The 17,500-nt window shown below is 38.4% G+C and overlaps 1 protein-coding gene across 11 annotated transcripts in view; it reads right to left on the bottom strand.

Annotated features, from left to right (window-relative positions):
* cacna1g (calcium channel, voltage-dependent, T type, alpha 1G subunit) overlaps positions 1 to 17,500 on the bottom strand; it is a 105,330-nt gene that overhangs the window by 31,970 nt on the left and 55,860 nt on the right. For all 11 annotated transcript variants that reach the window (XM_047817661.1, XM_047817659.1, XM_047817660.1 and 8 more), the window contains 4 exons: positions 17,368 to 17,468; positions 15,104 to 15,227; positions 8,459 to 8,527; positions 7,137 to 7,321 (listed from right to left, as the gene is read on the bottom strand). In XM_047817661.1, coding sequence (XP_047673617.1) covers positions 7,137 to 7,321; positions 8,459 to 8,527; positions 15,104 to 15,227; positions 17,368 to 17,468 — 479 coding nt within the window. The remainder of the gene's footprint in view (positions 1 to 7,136; positions 7,322 to 8,458; positions 8,528 to 15,103; positions 15,228 to 17,367; positions 17,469 to 17,500) is intronic.

Below are 17,500 nucleotides of genomic sequence, written 5' to 3'. Positions count from 1 at the left end.
AGAGAATCTGTCTCTTCTGAAAAAGAAAAGAGACTGTCATCAGTGTAGCATTGTGGCATAATTATTAACAGCAAAGACAGCTGGAGCAACAGCAGACCTGTCATCTCCCTTGTGGTGAGCCAACGTACACAGAAGCACAGAAACCAGTACCCATACACAGAAAAGACACGTGTAAAGACATAGATTTGTGTGTGTGTGTGTGTGTGTGTGTGTGTGTGTGTGTGTGTGTGTGTGTGTGTGTGTGTGTTAGAGAGAGAGAGAGAGAGAGAGAGAGAGAGAGAGAGAGAGAGAGAGAGAGAGAGAGAGAGAGAGAGAGAGAGATTTTTATGACTCATAACTCAGGTTAATTCATTGCTCCATTTAGCAATTAGATAAGCTAATACCAAAGTTTAAATTAGCACTGCATGACTGTATACTGTAGCATGACTTTATACTGTAGCATGGCTGTATACTACTGTATTCTATAGCATGGCTGTATTCTACTGTATACGATAGCATGACTGTATACTGTAGCATGGCTGTAAACTACTGTATACTATAGCATGGCTGTATACTACTGTATTCTATAGCATGGCTGTATACTACTGTATACTGTAGCATGGCTGTATACTACTGTATACTGTAGCATGGCTGTATACTACTGTATACTATAGCATGCCTGTATACTACTGTATACTGTAGCATGGCTGTATACTGGCTTCCGGTTGCTGCACGCATCAGATTCAAAACACTGATGCTGGCCTACAAAGCCAAAAATGGACCAGCTCCCTCTTACCTCAAAGCCCTCATCATTCCTCGCACTGCACCCCGCAACCTCCGATCTACCAGCACTGCTCGACTGGTTCCACCATCTCTCAGGGTAAGAGGCAAGTATACTACAAGACTCTTCTCTGTTCTGGCACCAAGGTGGTGGAATGAACTTCCCCTAGAGGTCCGGACAGCTGAGTCACTGGCTATTTTCAAGCGGCGGTTGAAGACCTACTTATTCAGGAAACATTTCAACTAGCACTTCTTTCCTTATCTTTTGCATTTAAAAAAACAAAACAAAAAAAAAAAAACCTTTGACACTTTTTCATTGTAACTTTGAGCAAATGTTTTAAACTCATGGTATCTTAAGAATGTAACCTAGTGAACCAGCATTAATGTATTCAATGTTAGAGATTTAAGCACTTATGTACGTCGCTCTGGATAAGGGCGTCTGCCAAATGCTGTAAATGTAAATGTATACTGTAGCATGGCTGTATACTACTGTATACTATAGCATGGCTGTATTCTACTGTATACTATAGCATGCCTGTATACTGTAGCATGGCTGTATACTATAGCATGGCTGTATACTACTGTATACTGTAGTATGACTGTATACTGTAGCATGGCTGTATACTATAGCATGGCTGTATACTGTAGCATGGCTGTATACTACTGTATACTATAGCATGGCTGTATACTACTGTATACTATAGCATGCCTGTATACTGTAGCATGGCTGTATACTATAGCATGGCTGTATACTACTGTATACTGTAGTATGACTGTATACTGTAGCATGGCTGTATACTATAGCATGGCTGTATACTGTAGCATGGCTGTATACTACTGTATACTATAGCATGGCTGTATACTACTGTATACTATAGCATGGCTGTATACTACTGTATTCTGTAGCATGGCTGTATACTATAGCATGATTTATACTACTGTATACTATAGCATGACTGTATACTACTGTATACTATAGCATCGCTGTATACTACAGTATACTATAGCATGGCTGTATACTATAACACTGCTGTATACTACTTTATTCAATAGCATGGCTGTATACTATAGAATGGCTGTATACTACTGTATTCAATAGCATGGCTGTATACTATAGAATGGCTGTATACTACTGTATTCTATAGCATGGCTGTATACTACTGTATACTGTAGTATGACTGTATACTGTAGCATGGCTGTATACTACTGTATACTGTATACTGTATGGCTATTTTCAAGCGGCGGTTGAAGACCTACTTATTCAGGAAACATTTCAACTAGCACTTCTTTGACACTTTTTCATTGTAACTTTGAACAAATGTTTTAAACTCATGGTATCTTAAGTATGTAACCTAGTGAACCAGCATTAATGTATTCAATGTTAGAGATTTAAGCACTTATGTACGTCGCTCTGGATAAGGGCGTCTGCCAAATGTATACTATAGCATGGCTGTATTCTACTGTATACTATAGCATGCCTGTATACTGTAGCATGGCTGTATACTATAGCATGGCTGTATACTACTGTATACTGTAGTATGACTGTATACTGTAGCATGGCTGTATACTATAGCATGGCTGTATACTGTAGCATGGCTGTATACTACTGTATACTATAGCATGGCTGTATACTACTGTATACTATAGCATGGCTATATACTACTGTATAGCATAGCATGGCTGTATACTACTGTATACTATAGCATGACTGTATACTATATCAGAATCTAAGACATGGTTATACCTCTCACTAATCTGAATAATAAAGCCTGCATTTTTCTTCATCTAGCAAAAGGGATTTCCTGGTAGAGCTCTGAGCTAAAGCAGAAGCATCCTGATTTGATCCTGGGCTTTGATCTCCTTAAGAAGTGCCCTGTGATTATATCAGTGTCAGAAGATAGGAAGAAAGACCATGATATAGAGACAAATCTGATTTCAAAAGAATCAGGTAGAAAAAAAAACCTGAGAGAGTTCCAATAACACATTATTTCCTTTTTTACTCTGTTTACACCGTCACTTTCCAGAAAGTCTGGGCATTTATATTAAATCAGACTATCAGAAGCTGTTAGATATAATGTCATAATGACAGATAAGTCATGGAGTTGACCAACGATGAAACCTTTAACAATCTGTGACACTTCATGTTCAGGCATAAACCTCATGTGAGATTTTACCCTGTACCTGTAGAGGGCACTCTTGCTTGACATGTTCAGACTTGTGTGTATAATTAGCAGCCATGCGACAAATGATTATAAGGTAGAGTAAGCACATCAGTGAAGATGTCTTACAGAGAGTAATGGCATAAAGCAGACGCCATACGGGATATGGATCTCAAGCATATGAGAGCATAAATGATGTTAAATCCCTTCTATTGAAGCCTAATGGCAGCCCCAGCTTAGGGAGAACCATAAATATGGAGCAGACAGGAATTTAGAGTAAGCACTTGTTTGCAGATCCCAGTGGGATGTATGAGGATAACTCGGTCAAGCCTAAAGTGACTGGCAGAAACACAGATGCTCCTGAATTTAACTCTGTTCACACGGTCCGTTGCAAAACAGCACAGCTTCTGCTGTCACTTGTGAGACATGATGAGTATTCACCGTATTCAGTTTCAGTCTTCCATACACAAGTCGGGTAGGGTAAAAAAGTCCGTGAGAACAAGAAGTACGGTACGGAGGATCCACTTGTTCCCTGGACACAAGCTTATATTGACTAAAGGATGCTGGACTGGGCTGAATAGAGATATATATATATATATATATATATATATATAGAGAGAGAGAGAGAGAGAGAGAGAGAGAGAGAGTGCCACTGCTGTCCTACACACATGCAAACACCAACTCACTGCAGATCTACACAGCACAACTGAAAGTAGAATGTAAACACTAAGAGACAACTGATATCAGAGCTAATCTGATCTGTATTTTATTATTATTATTATTATTATTATTATTATTATTATTATTATTATTATTAGTAGTAGTAGTAGTAGTAGTAGTAGTAGTAGTAGTAGTAGTTTTAGATGTGGCTTTAATCCAATTCCCACATTGTTTTTCTTTGGCATTATTTATTTTGCTTTATTTTTAACAAAGTAAACTGGCTTTTTCTCCAAAGTGCTAAACAAACTAGCAGTCTAATTTAATCCCCTGAGATCCTGACCATTCATTCATTCATTTCATTCATTTTCTACCGCTTATTCGACTACAGAACCTCGGGTCACACACTACGGACAATTTTCCAGAGATGTCAATCAACCTACCATGCATGGCTTTGGACCAGGGGAGGAAAAGGGAGTACCCAGAGGAAACCCCCAAGGCACGGGGAGAAAATGCAAACTCCACACACACACACGGCGGAAGCGGGAATCGAACCCCCAACCCTGGAGGTGTGAGGCGAACGTGCTAACCACTAAACCACCATGCCCCCAGATCCTGACCAGGAAGTTACTAAAGATGAATGAATAAACCTTGGTAATGCATCACACTGTGACCTACATTCAGGTTAATGAACATTATCTTTCCTTGTTCACAAGTTCCACATCTCGCATCTATCACATCTACACACCACTCGCCCACAAACTGACAAAAACATCCTGCTCACTTTAAACCTTTCTTTTCCGTTCTTATTCCCTTGTTGCACATTTCTATTAGGGATGCACTAGCAATATAGAGTATAGAGTAGAGACAAAACATGGCCATTTTTTTATTTTAATGATCACTCTGTTGTCTGTCATTTTGTACCTCCTCTCCTGACTTGTTACCTCGCCTCACAACACACTCAATTAATCCTGAGAAATTACAATTTTAGAGCAAAAACAATTACACAAGCAATTGCCTAGAAACAATAATGGATTAAAAGCATCTCCAGAGAACCTGGGAGTGCAAGTAATCAGACCACAATACAAAACCAATTGAACCCATCTGCCTGCCTTCCCTTTTGTTGCTCTTCCTCTTGTTAATTACAGCAAAAACGCAATACAGGATGACTAACTCGTTTAGGCACGACATTCTGTAGCGACACAAGCTTGACAAATGAATCAGAGACGGGGCGAGCAGCCTGAACATTTATAATTAAGGAGGGTTAACCAGAACAGTGAAGCTACAAGATCTATATGTCACACTGTATGTTGGAGGTCAAACTGAACTTATCATAAATGCTTTAAGAGGAATGAATGTGCACACACAGATTATTACGTCGTGTTAGGGTTGATTTAGACATCTAACAACCTGCGGGTCAGAAGATAAAGGAGTGAACATGGGAAAGCATGTGGTGTCGCTGCACACATACAGTATGAGATACATCAGACTGCTCCAATGTAATGACACTAATAATATTACTGAGGAGACATGGTCACACATTATAAACGCACACACAGTCACAAAACAACACATCTTCCCATTACACCCTAACACACCGATTAATAATCCTACCTTGAATCTGCATTACCAAGCAGCCCACATATGGTGTAGATTACCAACCCTCCCTGCACCAGGCACATCTTTACTGAGGCAGCTGAGCTTGTGCTGCGGAGACTTTTTTACGACTTTGTCTTTCTTTTGATTTCAACTTGGACTCCGTTGCTGAGTGTATTAACATAAAACCCAGAGACTGAAGAAAGGTTTAAAAGTCAAGTTAAACTTTGAAAGGTGTCCAGAGATGTTGAAGCCCGCATGCAAGCAGTAAAATGCTCCCAAGCGGAGCGTTTTGGCGGCTGGCTCGGCTGTGAGCAAGAATAACACACCTTTTTAATGTAAACTCTGCAGAGCTGAAGGAGGCAACACATGGCACGGCATGTTTTATTCACATGGCTTTTGCTACCTCAGGGAATCTGCTGTGTGCAGCAGAGGACCGTGTCCTTACACAAAATGGGGAACACACACACAACCAAATACACACACACACATTCCACTTAAGCAATATTCTGTCTATACATTATTCAGTCTCATAAAATGAAGAAAGCCATTGACATGGCAGGTATATGGAAATAACAATGAAATGTGTTCCTGTGTGTGCATGCGTGTGTGTGTGTGTGTGTGTGTGTGTGTGTGTGTGTGTGTGTGTGTGTGTGTGTGTGTGTGTGTGTGTGTGTGTGTGTGAGAGTGAGTGTTATAAAGATAGCTTAAAGGTAAAAGCAGTGATTTTGAATGATTTTAAAACTAAAGTTGCACTTGGTGTTCCCCATAAATTCACAGCCCCTGATCACACTCAAACAGCACACACTCCCCAGGGAAGAACATCTGAATGTCAATGTGAGCTGGTGCTTTCTGAATTAAAAGACAAGCTCGTTGACAGGCATATTGAGGTGTCCTGAGCAGACTGACATTGGTGCTTAGTTAGATTTTATTACATTTGCAGCACCTTTGTCATCACAGAGACCAGAGTTTTTCCTTTCACTAGAATCTGTGAAGAATCTTGTCACCTATTTGAGCAAAACAAAACAAAACAAACTAACAAACAAACAAAAAAACACTGACCTTATCTTTTATTAAAACAGGTCTAGTAATTTGATCAGCTATCATTTGCAGAAAGATGCACTCACACTCAGTCTCTGTTGCTGGCCTTACATTATAATAAATGAAATTTCCTCTGATGGACAACATCATAAAAATGAATGAAGACACATGCAGATTTTCCTCTGCAAAGTCTCTCTGAATGCATGATCGTCCACAACCTTCACACATGGAAAGCAGGCACTACCTAATCAACAACAAACATGGAATGCAATTCTCGGCTGGAATGCGGTCCCTGAAAACACACAATGTCTCGCAAGTGGAATTCTCTCCATTTCTTTTTCTGTCTTTGCTCAGAAATACAATAATAACGATGTCAAATCCACCCTTCATCATTCTCATTTAAAATCCCAAACATAAGCAGACTAAGTATTTGATTAGATCTTTCTGTAAAGGCCCATTGAGAAACCAAATCCAGGAGAAACAAGATCACTGCAGGAAAAGGACGGATGAATGAATAATGAGTGGTTAGATTCAGTCGAAGCATTTTGAAGGCAAATTGGATGAATATTAGATTTTGTGCACCGCTTGAATATTTGATCAATCTTTCAGCAGGCTTCTCTTCAAGAGCTTCTCTTTACAAGAAGTGCAGCACGAGGCATATCCACATGCACAGAACTGTATGATAAGCCATCTCAGAAATTCAAGAAGAAAAGATCAGCTTTCTGACTAAAGAAATCCCGTGTATTGGAATTCCATAGTCCTACAGATTACTGAATTTTCACCATCTGTGAACCACCAACTCAGACTGTGTGTACGGTAAAGGTAAAATTCCTGTGATTTGTTTATACATTCCAGAAAATGAGGATGAGAAAGCATGAGAGGAAGAGTGAAGTAAATGAGCAGAACAACAGTATAAGTACGTACCGGAGGGGGCGGAGAGTTCGGAGCAGCCTCAGCACACGCAGCATGCCCAAGATCTTAGTGCCACTGTTTGATATCATAGACACCAAGATGTCAATGACTGAGATGAGCACCAGCATCCCGTCTAAAACATTCCAGCTGCTCTTCAGGTATGTCTTCTCCCCAAAACACCAGCCCAGGGCCACCACCTTCAGCACACACACACACACACACACACACACACACACACACACACACACACACACACACACACACACACACACACACACACACACACACACACACACACACACACACACTCAGTATATGCAATCAGTATCTGGACTAACTTAGCTCAGTATATATTGCTTGCATATGAAATGACATTATATAATGTAAGGAATAAAACTCTATAGGGTGTGCTGTAACATAGGAAAATATAATCCACACCAGGGAGGTGTGTTGTAGCCATACATCTCAGTCATTAACCTCATGTTTTTAAGTCCATTTTTAAAAGATATTTTTCTTAAGTTCTCTTAGGAGAAACTACTATTGATGGAAGGGCAGTTATGAGCTGAGTCTGTGCAGTAACTTAGTGGCACAATACGATCTAGGATGAGCTCACAGCAGCAGAGGTAAACAAATCCAGACAAAAATCAGATCATCTCCCTGAAAAAGACTTCCCCAGGAGAAAAGCAAAGGCTCCTAATGCACTTCACATGAATATATCAAATGATGCCACGATCAAACCTGCACCTGAACAAAGGCACGTCAGGCAAAGAGAGCCGCACCCCTGCAGCGCCCTGCTCTCTCTCTCTCTCTCTCTCTCTCTCTCTGCCCTAGACACTTTGTGTAAGGCGTTGTTAATTAACCTCTAGTGACTAAGATTATTCTCTAGCATGATTTTCATTTGAAATCTCTTGAGTGGGTGTGACCTGGCATATAGCAGCTCTGAAAATAGAAAGCTTAGACCTCACTGAATGACACCTGTGAACTTTTCTGCCTTCTCTTGAGAGGTCTCGGCATGGACGTCCATTTCAATGCTGGTGATTTGAATATCTGACAGACTATTTTTTTCAGTGTAGTACAAACAAACGTAGCACCGAGTGTTGAAGGCGCAGTTCAGAACTGGACTTAATGACTGCCTTATCTAGAATTTGGTTATTTGAAGGAGGTTGAAGCTTTCAGAGAGTGAACAGTCTTACTGGTACTGGCCTGGCCTTGCTGATTTAAAACTGAAATGCAGTGAGCATTATTTTAAAAATGCTCACATCAGGCAGGGTTCACCCCCAAATAGGGATGACCGATGAGATCACACCCAAGCAAATTTCAGCGTTACCTCCTACCTTTATTGTCATTTCAGTCACGAAGATGGCTGTGAAGATGTAGTTGGACACCGTCAGGAATATACGCTCCTGTGGAGAGAGCAAGACAAGGAAAGAAAGAGACGGCTTAGTCATTGCAATATCACACATAATGCAGTCCTCACTGTTTATGTGTGTGAGCATGTGAGCCACATCGCACATTAGAGATGCCTCCTGTGAAGTTAGCTATAGAGCTGTGACTCTGCCCACGCGTAGAGTACTCCAAATGCATTAACATCTCACAGAGGCACACACAAAACACACACACACAAATATACAGAAACTGTTTATCTGAGTCAAAGCATAATGTTATTTACTGCAGCAGGTAATTAGGACTGTAGTATTCCTAACCCAAAGAAGTCAGTTTCCATTTGCAACTTGACGTGAGGTGGTTAAAAATGGAATTGTACAGTGTAGTTATAGGCAATGTGAGAAAAGATGAAAAGGGTAGAAAGTAAACAGGTATTTCTTGAAAAAAAAGAAAGAAAAAAAAACCTGCCACAATCTTTTAACAATGTGAGCCAGCTCTGAACTTTTCTTCCTATTGCTGACAACCTCCTGATGCCAAGACCACACTACAGCTCCCTCAGATCTAACAAGCTCTGTGTATAAATGGGTGAGAGAGTTAGAATCCTTTACCTCCCTATGAGTAAAGAATAAACATGACACACAATGATGTTATAGAAAAATAAATCAGTGATGCGATGAGGTGATGCTGCAACCCCAAAGCTACAGTAATCTGAATTAAAGCAGCATGAACCAAAGTGTTATATTTTTTTGTTTGTATATACATTTAACATCAGCATACGTTATACATTAGCATCTATCAGCAATGGTTCCCTCACCAGCTTTTTTTGTATGAGTGAGCGTTAATATAAACCAAGCTGCTATGATAGAATTTTAATCAACACCTCCTGAGCAAAGAGATTTGAGAATCACCAGTGTGATGGTATAATGATTTTTATATCTTTTTTATAGCAAGAGAATATCTTTGGACTATGAATTGTATTGTTCATAGATAATCACTGACTATTCTAGAATAAGTGCTTCATCCTGGCCAAGCAGGTGGTGGATGTGATACCAAACACCATAGTCTATTGCTGTATATCACATACTCAGACCTAAAGGCAGTTTAAAGTAAGCAAACAGCCTCCCAGCATGATTTTTGGGTAGTGGGAGGACACCGGAGTCAGGAGTCAGTGCAGTCCAGTGAAAAGGACCCGCATACACAGGGATGAATACAGCACAGACTGTAACTTGAGCAAAGGATTACACACTGAAACCTGAAGCTGTCAGATTCAACTAGAAACTGGGTGAAGTTTCAATACCTATGTGGGAATGCCTTTGTTTATTTTTAGTTTTTGCCTAATCAATCACAATCACTAATAATACAATATTCAGAATAACCCCGATGAACCTTTATCAGTTTAAAGTGTGCGATTGATGGCACGCACCAGCTGTCATTCAAATTTTAATTAGTTTTACTTTTTAATTTATAAATTCAAATATTTAAAATTCACTTTTAATAACAAGTTTCTTATTTCCATCTAGCTGAGAGGAACCCAGCATGTATAAATGTTTCCTTATCTCAGCAACACTTCCTTCGTTCTCTCAGGTGGAAAATGCATAAAGCAGTCTTGTCAAATACATTTGAAATCATCACTGATTTGCAGCACAGCCCGAAATATCTAGTCAGCTACTGTGGAAAAAAGTGTGCAGGCAAACCTCTTCCAGTACACTTCATTCTTTTGTGTCAATATACTGTACTGACTCTTTGCCTTGATCTATACCAGCCCTGATATATCCTATATAATGCCATTGATGATTAGCTCCATGCTCATTTAGCTGATAATCAGATGCTGGCTGTACTGTATACTGCAATGCTTCTGGTAGCATTAACAATGTTAACCGGCTTACAATAATGTCTTAAACATGCATCAAAGAGTTAATGGTAGAGAGGGAGGAGTCGGTTGATTTTTTTCTGCTATCATAGCTGACACAAACTCAGTACCTTGCTCAGGATCTGAGGCACATACTAAAGGAAACAATATGCAAAGGTTTGAGACTGTATTGCTGTTTCAACATGGTTTAGGGAAAAAAAACACAGCATTTCGACAAGAATCATCATCGTTCCTGTTTATTTATTCTGCTCTTCTTTTTGTGTGAAGCACCAGACCCCATGACTGTGTGTTACAGCATCTTCAGTTAGTAAGCCTCAGCTTCATATTGTTATGAAAGGGTGTCACACTGGCATCATATCTGCAGCATTTCTCTGTCTCTCTTCTGCTGTGAGCCCGTCTGAATGCATTATTAATGTGTAATGGTGCATTTGCGAGTTGAATGAGGAAGACCATGACACAAAGTTTAACAGCTGGATCCCATAAGGCCTTCCTCGATATTTCAGAGCTTCTAACTGCTGAAGCAATTACTACACTTCCACTTGCTCCAACTCTCAACATCACTTCTCCACCCAATCTGTTTCCTTTCACATTAAGCTGAAAAGCACATACTTTTTACAGGAGGCTCAGCTGTGGAGTCTGATGGCATTTGTTAATATCTAAATGAAAACGTTCAGTGAGCTGTTACTATAAAGAGACTTCATCATGGAGAGAAGAACATGGAGAACAATATATCCAGTTAAAGCTAAAAAGTTCTTTCTAACTCGATTTGAACAGGTGAGGTGAGAGTTACTGTCTCAATCTTAATAATGTCGAAATTATTAAATTATTTGAAACTTAATTTGACTGAATTTATTTGGGGATTGTATGATTTTAAGCCTTTAAACAAAAAGGTGCAAAATATTTTCAAAAGAAAATGTGGATGTACTGTATAGGCAGAAAAAAGGTTACAGTTGATTTCCAACAGATATTTCAGCTGAGCCATCCACAAGTCAGATAAAGACAGGCACAATGTACAAGCTATAAACTTGAGGATGAAAGAATGCAAAACAAAAATACGACAATTATTTGCCAAGGATTTTTTTTTGCATGCATTATTTTAAAAATAGAGACTCCTTTGTCCATTAGTGCAAAATCCCAAGCAGGATGCATTCTGGGAGAACCTACAGCAAAGTTCCTTCTGAGATGGAACTGGCTATAAACATGAGAAACGGGCATTAAGCCAGAGGGCACTGGAGAAAATTGCTGCCTCTTTGTGGCCATACTATAAAATGCACATTTGCAAGAATCATGTTTTCAGCCGTGGTTTTATCTTTAGTAAGCTTTAGTTCATATGAATGATTGCATCGCCTATTACAATACTTAAAAAAACGAAAATATTATCAATTTTTAAAAAAATTTTTTATAACATTTTAAGGTACTAAATGATACCTTTTTATATCAATAATGTTGCTAAATTTAATCTGATCTTCATAACTGGGAAAGTGCAACACTGGAAAATCTGATTAAACATACAGCAGGTGCAAGGTTTATTTATGATATACAGTAATACCTCGAGATACGAGTTTAATTCGTTCCGTGACCTTGCTTGTATCTCAATTTGCTCGTATCTCAAAGCAAATTTCACCACTTAAATTAATTGAAATCCCATTAATCCATTCCAGCTCGCAAAATTCCACTCCAGTTGTTTTGTTTATGTGTTTTGAATATGAAAAATGTACAGTACCTGTGTTTATAAATGGTAAATATTGTATAAAAACTTACAGTAATAAAAGAGAATGTTAAAAAAAAATAAACTGGTTTATTATTTACCTTGGAGATCAGAGGACTTGAGCTAACGGAAGATGTGCACGGAGGTTGAGGGAGGAGTAAACAGATGGAGGAGTTAGGAGGAATTTTGTCTCGTATGTACACTTTCACTTTCATTCACTTACTTGCTACTGTACACTCTTAATGCTACTTTACTCTTTAATGGAACTTAACTAAACTTCACTAAAATTAATGAACTTAACTGAAATTCTCTTAACTGTTGTTGTGGGTCTTTGTTCGGCGGCGGCAGCTCGGATGCTCGTATCTCAAAAATTTGTTCGTATCTCAAGGCAAAAAATTTGGTCAAATCACAGCTCGTATCTCAAAAAATTCGTATGTCAATGCACTCGTTTCTCGAGGTATCACTGTATATATGTAAAGGTCCATATCTGTGATTTGTACACCCTTTTCCTTTCTTTTTTCCTATACACTTACACAGTAAAGCTAAAAATGCAACCATTATAAATACATAGACATGACAGTTTTACTACACAGGTTCAGAGAGGGGAGATCAAACCATCAAACCATCAACATAAAATAAAAACCAAATGAAATATTCTAGACTTATATATTCTAGGCAACACAACAAAACAAACCAAGTAGAAGTGGTAGCTCAGTATTTAAGCCCTGTTGATCAGAAGTTTGTGAATTCAAATCCCTGGACCACCAACCTTCAAGTGCTGGGCCCTTAAGCAAGGCCCTTAACGCTCAACTGCTCAGCTGTATAAATAAGATAAATATAAGTTGCTCTGGTTAAGTGTATCTGCCAAATGCAAAATCTGTAACACAGACAAACAAAAATAAGACGTTCTCAAGCTGGACAATTTGTCTTTTGGGTCATTTTTGCCAGTAGCTTCAGGATCCTCCTATTTATGGAATTTAAATACCATTTATTTAGCATTTGAACAAACACGGTCCATTTGCATTCATTTCTATTCAATTTCAAGCCTTATCATTTGTTCTTCCAGTTCAAATGATTAGCATGTGAACTTTCAAAATCTAAAAAAAAATAATGCTTTTCAGAACTGCATGACTTTCCACCTACCCTGGATTTTCTTGAAAAAAGAAAATCGCATAAAATCTATACAAGGAAACAGATAAATTTATCATAATGCCCTCTCTGATCTGTGCTTACTCACACTAGTACCTAATCCTTCAGCTGTCTATTAGAAACCTGCTGCTCATGTGCCGAGCAAATCTCCCTCAAGTGATACCCACACACTTTACTCGCAGACAGACAGCAATGCACACAGATCATTCACACATGCCAGCACTAATCATCCACTGAAGGTTAATGCTACATAGTAATGGGATTGATTAAGAGTCCAAAAGATTATATACTGTAGCACAAGTCCACCGCTATAGTCATATATATATGTATATATACACACAAACACACAGTTTACATTTGAGGTTTAAATATAATACTAAATGATCTCTCCTGCAAAACAGTACATAATGAAGAGAAGATTCACATCTTCACCACAGAATAATCTACTTATACTCATATTTGGATGCATGAATATTTAATTTCTAGCCTTCATGTGATAAAACCTGCAGAGAGTCAATATATTATTAAAAACATTACATTGTCATTCGCATCAATGGCTTTCTAGTTTTAGGCACTGTTACTGAAATTACTAGGCAAATTTACAGCTGGGTTGACATTTGGAAATTTGTATAATTGCAGTGGTTCATTAAATTGTTTCATAACTTTAACTATTTTCCCTATTATAACAAAGATTGAAAAAGCCCCTGAGCCACATGTCAGGGCTGTTCTGGCAGATTCATTTGGCTCTACGTGCTTTCAGTGTAAATATATATTGTGTCTGTGAATTCTGTGCATGCTTTTTATTATCATAACGCCTAAGCTAATCAGTCAGCCATTATTTAGAGTGAGCTTGTATGGGCCCTCTGGTAACATCATCAGCTAGAGTTATCCCCTGCTAAAATAACACTTGAATGAAAAGAATATTAAAAACATTAAGGTTGTGTTTTCTGAAGATGGTGTGAGAAGAGGCCATGTATACAGGAGCAAAGCCAAATCTTGGCAAAAGCTAAAGATATTTTCATCAAAGGCTAAAATGGGCTCCATAAATAACTGCATTGTAAATGAGCCAATTAAACTTCAATCTTTCATAGTGTCAAGAACCTGAAGGGGATTAAAAAGAACTAATGAACTAATTACATAACAATTTTACATAACTGTCTAAAACAAAGAGTCACAACATCCCTGCCTCTGTAATCGCTGCATATACTGATGTGAAGGAGAACTAAGATTAATAACATAATCTATAAACAATATAACCCTCTGTACAAAATATATACCCCTGCTTACTGGCAATTTCAAAGAAATTTCCCCTCATATGTATTATTCTGCTGCTACGTGTGGGGGCAACTGTCAAACTAATAATAACAATACACTTTTAAACTGAGCTAATCTTTCATTTGGGACTGAGAACAGTTGAGAAGAGGAAATAGAAATCATTTTATAGTCTCATCCTCTAAATCCTGCATAATCATTCATTTACCAAATGTGTTCCTTCTAATGAGGCTGAACCACAGCAAATGGTGCACCTATTAAATACAAAAATTCAGTTCATGTGCAATTCATGCTGAAATGTGGTGAAATGTGTTTTTAATTTGCGGGGGTGAGTTGTGTCTAGCTTCCTCATTTGTTTTTTTTCAAATATTAGGCACATTCTGTGTAACCTATCTGTTAGAATATCCTGGTTCGTTCTTGCCTGTTAGAGAAAAAGAATCCGTGCAGATAACTGCATCTCTTACCATTACAGTATCTGAGCTCTGCCATAGAGACAAGCTGGACTAACTACCCCTTGAGATCACTCAATACCAGCTTCACCGATCCTTTCATCCTCTAATTAAATGTAACTCTATGTTTGTGTTGACGTGGACTCACAGGACTCCTTGCTTCAATCTTGGGCCTCTCCATGGCAATGGTGATACAGTTGAGGAAGATAATAACAAGCACCACATGGTCAAACATCTTGTGCGTGATGAATTTATTGCAGCTCACACGAATCCTGTAAGATATGATCAAGTCAGGCACTTCAGAATACAGTCACTGCATGAAAGAATGAATACAGATTATCCAATAATTATGTAATTCTAGGGCTAGCATAGACTGCAAATCGTTGTGAGAGGCTTTTTGTTTATGCTTTTGTAAGTAATATTGCTTATTTGGTTACAAGAACTCTAAAGAAAGAAAAGGACAATCTAGATTCTAAATCATGGCAGTCACTTCCTTTTTGTCACAAGCTAAAAATCATATTTTTTCAGAGTAATAGCTAGTGGTAGCTAGTTGGCTACAATAGTATTTCGACATCTGTATATCACACTTGATTTCGGTGATTCCTGGTCACTTAAAACATGTTGATCTTATTATTCCTCAGGGCATGTTTGATATCAGTCTAATCCGTATTTCATAATGACATCCCAAATATCCTACAGGTTTAGGTAAAGCATTTACAGTATACAGTTTTATATTTGGTAATACTTACACATTACTGTGCTGAGACTACCTGGTCTGTATGAGAGACCTTTTATTCTTCGGTTCCCTCTAATCAAATTAACATACGGTACCTAGTGAGCTAAACATCTGGGGGTCCATCCTGTTATTATCTACACCATATCTCTTCCACTTGGTACTCTGACCATGAGGCACAGGGGTATAAACAGGAATGCACTGAACAGGATGCTTTACCTCATCCTATTTCTGTGATGCTGTATGTCAATTGTTGTGAGTTCTCTTTACTTCTATACACTGTATCTTGTATTTGTGTTTTTCTAAAATAAACCAATTGACTGTTTTATCTCTAAATATTCAGCAGTTCTTCTGCATGAAATTACGATGCATTAAATGTGCATGATTTAGATGTTTAGTACAAAATGTTTCTGAGCTAAAGTTTAGAACGTTAGACACATCAGGAAAGAGACTAACACTTGGAGCTTAAATCAAACCGCTTAAATGAAATATATTGGACACAGATCCTGATCTCACTAATGCTCTTGTGGCTGAAGGAGCACATCCCCACAGCCCCTCTCCAAAATGTAGTGAAAAAGAAAAGTTGAGGGTATTATAACAGGAAAGAGGAAAAATTTGGAATGAGACTTTCAAAAATTCCATATGGGTGTGATAGTTAGGTGTCCACAACCCTTTGGCCATATAGTTTTAAATCACATCACCCCAGCGATAACTCCAACTGGTAGTCATGCCAACATATTTTACCAGCTATCATCTCTTACTATATAAGGACAGCCATAGTAGGCTGAACAGTGAGGTGTGAGACATTCCCAAACTTTATCTAAAACGGCACACCATACACTGTATAGTATTGGCAACACCTAATCTGTATAATAGTAATGAGGATAATTATATATGCAAAGAATATAAATGGAAATAACAAATAATACAAATGATGATACAAAAAAAAAAAAAAAAAAAAACACAATACAACTGATACGTGTGAAATGATTCCAATGTTCCATTACATAATTTGGGGTTTTAATAGCACACTATATCTAATGTATGCATTAACCCACAAGCACTGATCATAATCAGCGTACATTATTTAGGACAGAGCTGTGGACTCCTAACAGGAAACAAGAGTTTAGTGATGTCCAGGGATGTGTATCTGTAAAGTATATATATACTGTAATATATATACTGTAGGATAGAAGATTTCTCTGGCTTGTTAAACAAATAAGCAAGAATTCACATTCTAATCTTAACTCTAGTTATAGACATTCATACATGGATCTAAGCGGTGCTGCTCTGCACAGAGGATAATGAGATCAGCTTCTGAATGTGCAGCGTGGTGCAAATCACCATCCTTTTGGGCACACTTCAGGTGGAGGAGGATGTGTGACTGATGCTTAATTAGTAAAGTGAGAGCAGAATGCACTTTGTGAGGGTTTTCTCCCATTTTTTATCTTTAATAAGTAGTCTATAAAGCCTAGTGTGAGGACAGGAAGAGTAAGGGACAAAACAATAGGTTGTTAATGTGTTAGTTGGAAACTCAAGAGGTTGTGAGGTTCATCAGTTTCATTCTTACCTGGAAACACAATTGAATAGGGCAAAATGAAATAAATGGACAGTTTTGGTATGCTATTAGTGCAAAATGACAGACACAACATAGACAGCTTGAGAATACGCAGGATCACCTGGACTCAGGAGGAAACAGGTAGAGAGACCAGGTGTTCCTCTGCCTGCACCATTCTGGCTGCTTATGCTCCAGCCAGCGGTACAGACGTGCTCGTCGACTCTGCAAAAAAAAAAAAAGAAAAAAAAAAGAAA

Source organism: Tachysurus fulvidraco, chromosome 8, assembly GCF_022655615.1.
Source record: "Tachysurus fulvidraco isolate hzauxx_2018 chromosome 8, HZAU_PFXX_2.0, whole genome shotgun sequence".
Taxonomy (NCBI): Eukaryota; Metazoa; Chordata; class Actinopteri; order Siluriformes; family Bagridae; genus Tachysurus; species Tachysurus fulvidraco.
Note: the sequence above shows the minus strand (reverse complement) of the source record. Positions and strands in the feature narration are given on the sequence as shown.